The sequence below is a fragment of the Pygocentrus nattereri genome, chromosome 1, assembly GCF_015220715.1.
Source record: "Pygocentrus nattereri isolate fPygNat1 chromosome 1, fPygNat1.pri, whole genome shotgun sequence".
Classification (NCBI taxonomy): Eukaryota; Metazoa; Chordata; class Actinopteri; order Characiformes; family Serrasalmidae; genus Pygocentrus; species Pygocentrus nattereri.
Window position 1 is genome coordinate 25,674,513 of NC_051211.1, and position 13,496 is coordinate 25,688,008.

Genomic DNA, 13,496 nt, shown 5'->3' on the forward strand with positions numbered 1-13,496 from the left:
AACCACAAAATGACAAATGAGGAGAGAGGAGAGGCAGACTAGTCTATGCTGGCTTTGGGTTTTTCAGAACTTTCCTTCTCAGCACGTTTACTCAAAACATTTCACAACTTAACTTACAGTAAATGGAAAAGAGCTTCAGTCCAATTGATTTTAGATGACACTGGATTAAAACAGGTCACCCCTCTTAATGCAGTTTTAAACCTTATATTTCAACAATTCCTCATTGTTCTAATCTATTATGGACCTACCATGACGATGACGTTGCTTGTCTCTGTCAAAACATGTTTGGTTGTATTTTGCTTTTAACCATGAAAAGAAACAAAAGATACACAAAGTCCATCATGCCATTTATTACAATGTCATCATATACACATCTATCGGTGAACAAATGAGCATTCTATTGCATTCTAAACAGTATTCATTTCACGCATTCGTTTCTACAATGTTGCTGGTTTTTCTGTTCTTCTTTCGCTCAGGATGTTTCCATTTTCTGGACTGTCTCGTGCACAAGCTCCAGCTCCAAGCGAACCACCTTCTCACACAAAACAGGAGTTGTACCTGGCTTATATTTATACTTTTTTTGCCTGATAGAGAGACAGAGAGAGAAAAAAGAAGAAAGAGAGTATTAACCACATGGACACAAGTTTTTCCTCATTTTTGATTGACCCCTAAGCAGGATTGCAAGAAGCCTCCAACAATTAAGGAATAACACAACTCAGCTTTTCTCAAAATATGGGAAAACATCCAATTATATATTAATATATTACACCATATTAATAGTATATCAGTTATATATATTATGCATTTTCCAGAAACAGGGTTTGAATTGTGCTAGTATGTGTAACTGTGCTGCTATGGTATATATGTTGTAATTTGCTGTTTATTTGTAAATTGATTCTATTTTTGTTAATATTGTTAGCTGGTAACGCTGTTCATTTGGTCTTGTCACCTGTTGTCCTTGTATTCAGATTCCTGATAGGGTCTTATGTAATCCACCCCTTTGCTGGTGATGACACATATGTCTATGTTGTTCCCTGAACCCAGGTCACTCATGATACCTGCACGGATGGCATCACGCACCAGTGTCTTGGCCTCCTCTTGCTGGAGGACAGGATGAGTGTGAGAGTAGATTAATCTTTAAGCTAGTTTAGAGATGTTTCAGAATGTTATGTGTTTACAGACTATACGAGTTAAAAAAACAGAAGATGCAGAACAACTTAGTACCTCCATTCTGGGTTTGAACCTATCCTCCAGTACACCCATAGCAGCTAAATCACCAGATCCTAAACAAAACCATTGAATAACCAATGAAGTATATATACAATATATGACAGTTTAAAAAACTAAATGATCATTAAATATAAATGCATTTGTGCTTAATTTGTGTCACATGCTTACCCATAGCAAGATATGGAACCTTGTCCATGCTCCCATAAGGTCCCACTCTGTAGATGTGGCTCCCAGTGCAGTCCACCCCTCCCAGAATCAGATTTGCTCCAATCGCACCATGATACCTGAGATAGGATAGCAAGATTAACAGCATGAACAACAAAATGGCAACGAGAAAACTTAATCTTGCATTTAGGGAGCATTGTTGAAAATACACAGTGCTAAAGCCCTTCAGGACTTGGAGTCACTAACATGGCTGAGATGTATTAAAAACGATTTTTTCCATACTTAAAATGTCCAGACACAATTGTTTTTCATTTTAGGTTTACTAACAACAAAAAACAAACGTCAAAACTCACCTGAAGAGCATATTCTGTAGGATATTAGCTGCCATGACGACTCTGGGGTTTCTGCCACTATTCATGGAGAAAATGGTGAGGTTGGAGGAGAGCAGTTCTGTAGTTTTCTCAGTGTCTGCTGCAGTCCCTGCTCCACAACAACTAAAACACAAACAGATTAGTCTATAGACATATGAGGCCTTTTACTGCCACACAGGTAAATATCTCACATTTTTGCTTCTCTATAAAAGAAGATTGTATGACATAACGATAGCAGGACCTTTTGGTTCTACATAGAAACACACACACACACACACACACACACACATTTTCTAAGGTGCTTCTCCCTCAAGGTCGCGGGGGGTGCTGGAGCCTATCCCAGCGGTCATTGGGCGGAAGGCAGGATACACCCTGGACAGGTTGCCAGTCCATCGCAGGGCAGGCAGACAGACATACACAATCACTGACACACTCACACCTAGATTCAGTGTATCATGTCCAATTGACCTAACTGCATATCTTTGGACTGTGGGACGAAACCGGAGAACCCAGTGGAAACCCACACAGACACGGGGAGAACATGCAAACTCCTCTACATAGAAGTAGTTTTTTTTTTTTTAAGAACCTTAAAGATCCATCTAAAATTACTTTTCCATCAGAGAAGAACAGATTAATCATGCAAAGAACCACAAAAAGGGCGTGCTTCAAGAATCTTCAGGAGTCATTACCTTTTGAAAAGTTAACAACAATAGCAGCATTTCATGATCCACCACTTCTTTATAACATAAAAGTCATGAATAACGTTTTGACGATTTTGGAAGACCTGAATGGCACCCCACGACATCTTGACTTACTATATATTTGGGGCAATGTAGTGAATTTTGGCACACATTTTGTCCGCTACTACTTCACTGGAGGTAGCCCTTGTGTCTGCGCCCAGGACCACGCCATCCTGCATCACGCACACACAGACAGAAAGAGAAAGGGACACACATAAAATCTACTGTTTCGAATCTCAAGAGTGTAACTACGCTGCGTTTGGATTGTCCATCCATTTCATACCTTACAGACCACTCCTGCGATCGTGGTGCCAGTCTTCAAAGGTTTAGGCGCGTTGCTTTTCCCTTCGCCCAGCGCGTCCTCCAATAAAAGATTTCTGAATGACAAAAAAAAGATGAATTTTAGCAGCGGCTGTAAGACGTGACACGACAAGACACGGCATATTTCCTGATGCTTCCACGAAAACGAGAGACGAAGTGAAGTTCCAGCAGTTTTCACCGTCTCACGTTCAGCGCCAGTCTCTTTGCCTTTAGATTCGTTTAAAACGTAGGTTGTTTGTACTAAAGACTAAACGCGCTTTGTACTAAAGAGTCAATACGCGTTAAAAAAAATCATACTTTCGCTTTTGGTGAGAGCGCAGATGTTTGCGCAGTTAAGCCTTGATTGCGCATTTCATGAGCGAAAACTTACCGCGCCGATTGTTCAGGGCAACAGATCTGAGCTTACCTGGTCGAATTCTCGAAGTTAAAACCAGGTACAGGTGATTCAAAAACATGCGAGAGCGCCATGTCCACAGAAAACTCCTTCTGCTTGACGTGGTGTACTTCGGCTAATGGCTGGTGGGGTTGGCTTGATGTAATTACATCTCCGTGTCCAGTGGTGCCGCCATCGTGCAGCAGACTGGCACAACTAGGAAAAGCAGCTCTGAATGGAGTGACACGACCCAAGACGACGCTCGCTCGTTCAGTGATCACCCCATCGAACAATGGAAGAGCGCCCGAACCACCAATATAAAGGCGTCAGCACCGGCGTAAGTACAGCCGCCTTGTCTCATAAGACTAACAGCACGGGGTCTGTGAGCGCCGCGCATCGTTTTTTGGATAAGGCTATGTTGATGAATTCGGTCGTCGTCAAAGTTGATCAACATTATATTGTTCACCATAACTGCTCATCTGTTCCTTTAACTCGCCCTATAGTATGTAAGTGGTAACTTTAAAGCGATATGGGAAAGTATCGATAAACGATCGATAATTAAACGTGTTCAGAGTTACTTTCACTTTCATCTTCTGCCATTGTTGGAGCTCTGGTAACCTGGAGGCCGCCCGCCTTGATTGCAGATACAGAAGAGTTATAAATCCTGGGGAATTAATCCTGTAGCGCTGATCAAAGGTTTGGTATAGTTTCTCACATTAAACCGTCATTGTAAGCATTAACAGCACAATGGCTGCACTCATCACATCAAAAAAGACTTTCTTTGTTTACCAACATCCAATCAACTGTATTTAAGGTCTCGAATTATGACAGTCGTTGCGCAACTGCAAGTGAATAGGATCCTTTGATCACTAGGACATTCATGACTGGGACCTGTTGATTGAATATTCTCACTTTTTTTTTTTTGACAGACGACCATCCTTGCAGTACAATTCAATGGAGGGGTTATCATTGCTTCTGACTCCAGGGCCTCAATGGGTGGGTGAGTAAAATCCAAAGACAAATGTTCACATTCTGATCATTAATTATACACAAGAGTAATTAATTCAGTGCTCATCTGAGTCGAGCTTTACAACAGATTTTACTGCACGCTGGCACGTACACACAAATGCTTCATTTTCACTGAGTTGTTTTCTGAATCCATAGGTCTTATGTGTCCTCTAAAATCATTAACAAGCTGATCCAGGTTCATGACAGGATATTCTGTTGCATTGCTGGCTCACTGGCAGATGCACAAGCTGTAACAAAAATGGCCAAGTTCCAGCTATCTTTCCACAGGTACATCTGCTTATCCATACACCTTCAGAACAGACATATACAAAAAAACAAAAACAAAACAAAACCTTAGAGCCACTCTGCTGATCTGGGATCAGGTTCATCCACCAGATTCTGTTCATCCAAGTAATTATGAACATAAATTTGAATAGATTCAGGAAAGGCTGTCAAGTAAAAGTAAAACACTCAAAATACTCTGAAAGCATTCAGGTATTGGCCTATTTTAACACTCTTATACTAAGCTATTCTATTGTGGGCTTGTCAAAGCACTTATTTTATTGTGTGAAACATTGTGATTCGATTTGGCTCATGTATGTGAAACAGGTTTATAGCAACTCTGTTGATGGTCCATGTCCTAGCAGTAAATAAAATACAGAATTTTGAAAATGAGTGAAACATTAAAAAAACCCAAAAAATAGTCATAAGATTTTGATATGATAAAAGTGACAAGCTTTATAAAAGATTAATACACAACATGACAACTTAAAGGAAAAATGAACATAAATTGCCCACAAGTGGAGCGGCATCTGTTTGCCTTGGCATAGATTCTACAAATCTCTGGAACTGTACTGGAAGAATGGAACATCATTTCTATAAATATATTCTTTCAACTGGTATTTTTAATGAAAGTAGTGGAAGCCAGTGTCTCCCCAACAGGCTCAGTTGAGTTGAGATCTGGTAACTGGGAAAGCCATAGCATATGATTTACATCATTTTCATAATCATAAAACCAATGGGTGACCCCTTGTGCCCTGTGGATGGAGACATTGTTATCCTAGAAGATACCACTGCCATCAGGATAGAAATGCCATATCAAGTGATCTGATCACACGTGGACAATGAGACATTAGTTGGGACAATGAGCTGTCCACTAATGATCAGCTCACCTAAGATCATCATTAAAGTGGCTTTCTTAGTCGAGTTATAGTGCATATTAACTAAGCAGCAACCCAAGTGAGGGTCTTAAATGATACTAGAGTGTCATTTTAGAACATTTTAAACAATACAGTCTAAACACAATGTATAAAAACAGTCAGAAACCTGTTCCATCTGAGAAGAGTTTTCAGATGGACAATTGCTTTGCTCAAGCTGATCTGTACTATGAAATGTCCATCAAAATTGCTTTCGATCTAAATGCCATCTTTCACTAGTATACAGATGGAGTCTCCCCCCTTGGTGAAAGCCGCAGCATCTGTGCTAAAGGAGCTTTGCTACAACAATAGGGAGGACCTGCAGGCCGGTTTCATCACAGCAGGTTGGGACAAGAAGAAAGGGGCACAGGTATGACTTTTCTTATTTACCGAGAATAACGGAGCAGAAGGCTAACATTAAATACTCCGTTACAGAAGACTCTAACTTGGAGTTTGCATCTAATATATAGTGTGCTTATAGACTGACTTTGTAGCATACATGAAAGTCTCTTTTGAAGGACCAGCTGTGCACAGATAACACAGGAAATGCTTTAGGTGGTAATAACTTTGTGTCAGTTCTCCGCAGGAGATGGCTTGGATGATTTAATAGGTATGATTATGACAAGTTACTTGAAATACATCTTGAGTGGCAAATTTAAAATGATTTTTACATGCTGTTAAATCTAGCACCATTATCAAGATGTGATGAGTAGAGGAGGAAATGGATAGGGCAAGATGGAGGCAGATGATCCGCTGTGGCGACCCCTAAAGGGAGCAGCCGAAAGAAGAAGAAGAAGATCAAGATGTGATGAACAGCATCACCTGCAAGCTTTCATGTTCTTTTCTTGTCTATTGTGTGTCTGTTTAGGTATACACAGTATCAATGGGAGGAATGCTGATTAGTCAGCCTTTCACTATTGGTGGTTCTGGTAGCACCTACATATATGGCTACGCAGATGCTAAATACAAACCTGATATGAGCCGTGAGGAGTGCCTTCAGTTCACTACAAATGGTACAGTGAAATTTAACGAAAACTTTTGGAAAACACAAAATTGAAAAAGAAAAGTCTTGTTTTCTGACGTATCAGTCCTCAGTGGTCCATTTCTTTAATTACCCTTAAAGAAGGCATATAATAGAAGCTGGTTATGCACAATATGGCAGCATTTCCAGGACATCCCTAATTTTGTCCCTTATTGTATAAAGATATGTATATGATTTATGTGAAAATGGACTGGATGAGACTGAATGGTTGACTAATCTCTTTGTCTTCCCCAGCACTGGCCCTGGCTATAGGCAGAGATAATGTCAGCGGGGGTGTGGCCCACTTGGTGGTGATTACTGAGGATGGAGTGGAACATGTGCTTATTCCTGGTGATAAACTGCCTAAGTTTCATGATGAGTAGAATGTCTCTAGAACAGTGGTTCTTAGTCCTGGTCCTGGAGTACCACTATCTAGCATGTGTTCTTAACTTTATGATAGCGTTATACGTGTCTTAGGCTGGAAGAGTTGACAAGGTAAAATCTCATCACAGCCTCTGCCACTCGTGCCCATCCATGTATCTTGCTTTCCGCCATCACACCACAATTATCATTTTTTCCAAGAGGAATTTTCTTCCACTATCACCTGTAATTCTTCGCTATATTTTTTAAGCACTTGGTTTGACAATTTTCCCCATTTTGCTGTCCTCTGAGTGGATTAAATAGAAATAAATGACAGTTAGTACAAATGCAGAACGTGTCACACATCGTTTACGGTAAGCTGTTAAATGCCCCATCGTTTACATAAGAAAACAAGAAAATAGTTAAGCCTGTCTTAAGAGAATATGTGAGAAGAGTTTTTTCCAAGAATTGCATTTAAGAACCTTCTTGTGAACTTCTTAATGCTTGTCTTAATATAGTCTTTATGAATCTAGCCCCACGACTGAGAACCACTGCTCTAAAACGAAACTATCGACATAACAATCATAACAGTCCACAGTCAGTTGAAGTCCTGTTGAAAATCTGTTCACATGTAAATCAATTAAAAATATTCATTTTTCTGTGCTACAAAATCAGTGGTAAATCTGTGTGTTTGTCTGAGCTAACCCACTCTAGCCACACTGTACAGGAGCTCTTTGAATTGAAGGTCTTACATTTAGTATGTCATTCTTGTATTTGCAAATGTGCATGCATTCAAATAACAGCATACCTGACCCAAGCCCCAAAAACAAGGATTTCTTAAAGTACCCCATATTATCTGATTTGCTCAAGTACACTTTACTTTTATTTAGTGGACAATGAGTATAGAAAGATCACCAGAAAGTACTTTGTAGTCACTCTTATGCTGAATGTGAATAGCTATGTGAATTTTTTTTTTTTAGTTTTTTTTTTAACACATCAGTGTTTAAAAGTTTGGACTCACTTGTTCTATTAATAGTTTATAATAGATAATAATAATAGCTTATTGGTTTAAATACTAATAGAGTGTAAACACCAATCAGGCATAAAATTATGACCACTTCTTGTTTTTACCCTCATTGTCCATTTTATCAGCTCCACTTCCTGTAAAGGTGCACTTCATAGTTCCACAATTACAGACTGATATGAGTGGATCAGACACAGAGGTGTTGCTGGAGTTTTTAAACACTGTCCACTCACTGTCCACTCTATTAGACACTCCTACCTTGTCGGTCCACCTTGTAGATGTAAAGTCAGAGACGATAGCTCATCTGCTGCTCCACAGTTTGTGTTGGTCATCCTCAGGACCTTCATCAGTGATCACAGGATGCTCTTGGCTGGATATTCTTGGTTGGTGGACTATTCTCAGTCCAGCAGTGACACTGAGATGTTTAAAAACTCCAGCAGCAGTGCTGTGTCTGATCCACTCAGACCAGCACAACACACACTAACACCACCACCACCACATCAATGTTGCAGAGAATGATCCACCACCCAAATAGTACCTGCTCAGTGAGGGTCCACGGGGGTCCTGGCCACTAAAGAACAGGGGGCTAACACAAAGTATCAGAGAAACAGATGGACTACAGTCTGTAACTGTAGAACTACAAAGTGCACCAATATCATAAGTGGAGCTGATAAAAATGGACAATGAACGTAGAAACAAGGAGGTGGTCATAATGTTATGCCTGATTGGTGTATACGCTGTGAGCTAGACACAGGGCTTTAGATGTTTTATTTGTACAAAGTGGTAAATAACACAGTACTTATTTATTTATGGCAATTTCTTGGTAAGGTATCTGCCTGTGATATCATTTTAAATTTCATCATAGCTTCATTTTCAGTGTTCTACAGCTTTTCTCCGCTGGAATCATCAACAGCTCTGTTCATGATTCAAGATACATCATTTCTTATTTCACTGCTTCCCACTAATGATTTGAAATGTGTGGAATTGCAGAGTGGCTCCATCCTAATAGAATTATTTCAAACATTTATCTGCAACATTTCTTATTTGATTTACAACGGTATTCCCAACCGTTTGAACTGTGATTCCAGACTAGTGTAAATTAGCAGCATATCCACGAATTAAAGCATTTTCAATTCAGTTCAATTCAATTCAACTTTTTCATTATACAATACAGGGTGGTACAGTATAACAAAACACTATCGGGCTACTTCTCCGGTTCAGTATTGAAAGATGAAGAGCAAACAGTGCAAAGACAAAAGACAGTAAAAGGCCAGACAAAATGTGCATAGTCAATAAGTACAAGCATCGAATGTAGACGAAATGTGTAAAGGCGAAGGACGTATAGACAGTATGTGCATAGTCAGATATTCAAGTGTATCAGATATATAGACAGAAATGTGCATAGGGCATTGCAGTACAGTAAATGCAGAAGTACTAGTGGTGCAAAACCAGATGTAAACAGTGATCTGTATATAAAGTGTACAGTGCAGGTAGAGAGTCGCAGCATAATGTTCAGGTAACATCTTAATAAACACAATAAATATACTGGAATAAATATATAAATATAGAAATATACCTTTGATAGAGTCAAACAGAATGAACGCCTATACAAAGTAAATGGTGTGAAGGGAATGTCGGGGCTTTCTGAACGTCGTGTCGTGAATGAGCACCTGCGGCTACGCGCGGCTTGCGTGAGGTTCGCATGAAAGCTCGAGTTAGTTTCGTTTTCAGTTTGAGGGAAGAGGGGAAATGATGTGACTGCTAGGCCCAGCCGTCGGACCAGACGTATTAAAGCCTTTGGGTTTGTTTTAGCTTTAATATATCGATATATTCGACGCTCTGTGTGTTTTTGTTTTGTTTGTAGCTTCGCTTCATATCTAGTTCCACGCGGTTCTGATCGGCGTTAGACGCCCAGGTAGCGCTGCGTTGTGGTGTAGCTACATTACACAGGCTAATCCTCGAGCAGCTTTCGAGACATATCGGTCGTCGTAATGTTGGGAGAATCGTCCATACAGCCCGAATGGCTCTCCGAAGAGGTCAAAACCGGGGTAAGTGGGTGCCAAATTCGTTGAATTCGGCATTAAAACGATTAAACGTCGTTAACACATACAGCCTGCACTTTGGTGTTTTGAGTGATGCATAAACCTGTGTTCTGGAAACACTTTCAGTCCATTTATATCCCCCTTGCATTGTTATGGATATGATGCAGAAGAGATTCCTCATTCATTCTACCTCTTTTTGCTTTTCAGACTACAATCATAGCAATAGGGTATGAAGGGGGGGTCGTTCTTGGCTCCGACTCACGCGTGTCTGCCGGGTAAGAGGCTGATCCCAGCACTGAGGTTCCTTTAGCTGTGTCTCAAAACTCAAGTTGTTTCTTTGAAAGAAAAGATGAAGGGGGGAAAAAAGACATTTAAGAAGGCGTCTTTGCGGATGGATGCTATGCACAAAGGTGAAACTGATCATCTGTTCATTTGTTCTGAGACACAACGTCCAAAAATCAGTGTTATCAATCAAATAAAAATGTTACAGATAGATATATAAAGTGGTTTCATTAAGCCGCTATTGTGCAACTTCACAAATTTCAACCAATTAGTAGGAAAAAAGAAGAAATGTAAGATGATCAGAGATGATCCCTTAAGACCTGGGAAAAGGCTATTTAACACTTAAAATGAAGTTATCATGAAATTAACATCCAGGATGCCATATTTATATATATAACTTATATAACTTAGATAAGATATTTCTATGAATGAGTGCTGTGTATCATTACCTTGGTAACATCATCTTGGTGTCTAAACGACAGTATTTCATCTCCACTCTAGAAGTGTTCCAATTGAATAAAATGACTGTAAAATTACAATTACAAATTCTTTTTCTTCTGAGAATGTTCCACGTTCTTTTTGCAGCTTATACCTGAAACATCACAATTGTGACTCTCTTTTCGGGCAGGGCTTCAGTGGTGAATCGGGTCATGAACAAGCTCTCGCCACTCCATGATAAGATCTACTGTGCTCTGTCTGGATCTGCTGCTGATGCTCAGACCATTGCAGAAATCGTCAACTATCAACTTGACGTGCACAGGTACTGATTCTTAACTTAATACGTAGACAAGAAAGTAGATTACATTGATGGATTCGATCTGCTTGACAGCACTAATGATCTAAGATGTAGGATCCATCTACAGTATTTTTACACCTTGAGGATCTTAACATGCTTTTTTTCCTTTTTCTTAACATAAATTATGCCATATTGCATAAATAATTTTGCTCCATAATGTGGCATATTTCCAACTGAAACACAGTATCAAGGAGCTAGCTGATTTGGGGGGTAGATGGTGGTTGGATGGTTAAAGCATGATGTCGTCAGGTAACATAGGTTTTCACTGCCTACTGGGGCACAGTGACATAGTCAAAACTCGTGGCCAGAAAAAAAATGCATTTTGATTGAAGATGTCAGGAAAGCAAGAATTTGGTCTTAAATGGTATTACTGTACAGTGATTTATACAAGATATGCTGACATATAAGTCTACCATACCATATAAGTAAACTTAGCAAAATTAGTTTTAAGACTGGGTTAGAACTTATGATTCAGATATCACAATCAATCTCGCTGAACTCGAACGAGGCACCAGAAATGATGCATGTCGCTGTCGGAACAAAGTTTTGGGCTTAATTTGAAAGTATCCGTGGTCCTTTAGATTGTGTGGAAATTTCATGATGAATGGACCAATAGAAACGAATCAAAATGACTTGGAAAAAATTCTGGTTCCATTGACTTACATTAAATTAAAGTATGTTTTTTCCTTCTCCTGTAAAGTTACCACTGTGGAGATACAAGGTTTTGATCAGACAACAGCGATATACAGAAAGACAGTTTAATCTGGATTTGAACCCCTATGGGTACAATGAAATTCCTGTTAATTATTAATGTGAATAAGTCATACACTGCACTACCTTTTCATTTTTACTATCCATACTAATAATGCAAATGTATATGTTCACGATAGTATTGAGGTGGGAGAAGACCCCCTAGTTCGCTCAGCTGCTACGTTAGTGAAGAACATCTCCTACAAGTACAAAGAGGAACTTTCTGCTCATCTCATTGTTGCAGGCTGGGACAGGAGAGCTGGCGGACAGGTTAGTGATAGCCAAGTTATGGTAGAGCTACACTGATTATGTAAATGTTTGTAAATGTAATTTTTTAAAAATGTTACAAAGTGTTTATATGTTATAGGTCTATGTGACACTGGATGGCTTGCTGTCTATGCAGCCATTTGCCGTTGGTGGCTCAGGCAGTTCATACATCTATGGATTTGTAGATGCAGAATACCGGAAAGGCATGACAAAGAAAGAATCCCAGGAGTTTGTTGTGAACGGTATGCATTGTGACCTGTGCTTAGATTAGAGCACAGATTAATGATAAAAACAGTGAACATAACTTTTTATATTTCGCTCTTTCCTTCTAGCGCTAACTCTGGCTATGGGCAGAGATGGTTCTAGTGGAGGTGTTGCTTACCTTGTTACCATTGACCAAGAGGGAGCTGTGGAGCGGTGCATTCCAGGAAATGAACTACCTACATTTTTTGACCAGTGAAAAAAGAGGACTTTCATATGCACTAGAAATAACATTTGTATTACCAAATGTCATAATCCTAATCCTAAATATAAAGTACATACATATTGGCTAAACCCAAAAACTAATGTCAGATTCTAAGCATTTCCAACATTGACAAGATGTGGCATATTTTTTCAATGTTCAGAAAATAAATAAAAACAGTTTGAACATATTGGTTGTTTATGCTGCCTTGTTTTACATTTGTTACAGTAATAAAATCTCTTTAATTATTAAAATATCATATGGAGCCAGGCTCTGAGCAAGAAAACATTTTTAAAAAATTTTAAACATGAGGGTACATTACATCTGTGAACTGTGTAATATTGTTTCACCTTTTTTAGAGCCTGAAAAGCAGGCAAGAACTAAAACTGTCAAAGGCATTTTATTTAAGCGAACATCCAGTGAACCCGCTTCATGAAAGTGATCCATTTCTACAAGCCTGACTACCTTCTGATCAGGGCATTTGTGTTTCAAGCGCTTGCTGTCCTCTGTAGGTATTGTGTTCATTTAGATTTTTTGAATAATCAGTGAGTGAAGCATCCGTGCTCAGGCGAGATTGGTCTTGCATTTTCAGTTGAAATGTTCATTCCATTGTATACTGGAAGGCTTACTGATATTCACTGTACCGCTGAGGTCCAGTCAGCAATAATATTCATGACACTGTTCTATTTTGGAAGGTCGGTAAAAGAAACAATACACAAAGCCTTTTTTGACCAACATCTTGATCACAGCACAACGGACAGTCTCTTATGGCCCTAGGCTGTCTGTTGTAATAGCACCCTAATCAGTGATGTGACTATTTCAACACTGACTTTTGGCATTATCAATAGACTGCTGCTTTCTCTCGGATTTCAGCTCTTTCAGCACAGGCTGTCAAGGAGGCCTCTTCATGTTTGCTTTTGGGAGCTTCATTTGTGGTGTAAAGCTGTAGCTCTTTGGCTTCCTTATCAGGCAAGAAATTGTCTTTATTTGGAACACACAAAAACTGGTACATCTTTAGATGCAGCTGCAATATTTCTTCTCTTCTTCACCTTGTAGGTGTATAATCCACATGAGCCATGGGCCATGA

General features: G+C 39.4%; 3 protein-coding genes across 3 annotated transcripts; 2 read left to right on the top strand and 1 right to left on the bottom strand.

The window, feature by feature from the left end:
* Nucleotides 1–335: 335 nt before the first annotated feature.
* On the bottom strand, nt 336–3,386 carry psmb13a (proteasome 20S subunit beta 13a). Its single transcript, XM_017708472.2, has 8 exons — nt 3,234–3,386; nt 2,790–2,883; nt 2,582–2,679; nt 1,749–1,889; nt 1,399–1,514; nt 1,225–1,283; nt 950–1,101; nt 336–584 (listed from the first exon to the last, which is right to left on the bottom strand). Exons 1-8 carry the CDS (start codon nt 3,293–3,295, stop codon nt 473–475), a joined length of 834 nt encoding a protein of 277 aa, XP_017563961.1. The 5' UTR covers nt 3,296–3,386; the 3' UTR covers nt 336–472.
* Nucleotides 3,384–7,456, top strand: psmb12 (proteasome 20S subunit beta 12). The gene is made up of 6 exons (XM_017708474.2): nt 3,384–3,537; nt 4,130–4,200; nt 4,365–4,496; nt 5,645–5,774; nt 6,273–6,417; nt 6,681–7,456. The coding sequence occupies exons 1-6, from the start codon at nt 3,493–3,495 to the stop codon at nt 6,806–6,808; spliced, it is 651 nt and encodes a 216-aa protein (XP_017563963.1). The 5' UTR covers nt 3,384–3,492; the 3' UTR covers nt 6,809–7,456.
* Nucleotides 7,457–9,519: 2,063 nt separating this feature from the next.
* psmb9a (proteasome 20S subunit beta 9a) lies at nt 9,520–12,599 on the top strand. Its single transcript, XM_017708473.2, has 6 exons — nt 9,520–9,857; nt 10,059–10,126; nt 10,762–10,893; nt 11,820–11,949; nt 12,047–12,188; nt 12,279–12,599. The coding sequence occupies exons 1-6, from the start codon at nt 9,801–9,803 to the stop codon at nt 12,404–12,406; spliced, it is 657 nt and encodes a 218-aa protein (XP_017563962.1). The 5' UTR covers nt 9,520–9,800; the 3' UTR covers nt 12,407–12,599.
* Nucleotides 12,600–13,496: the final 897 nt, after the last annotated feature.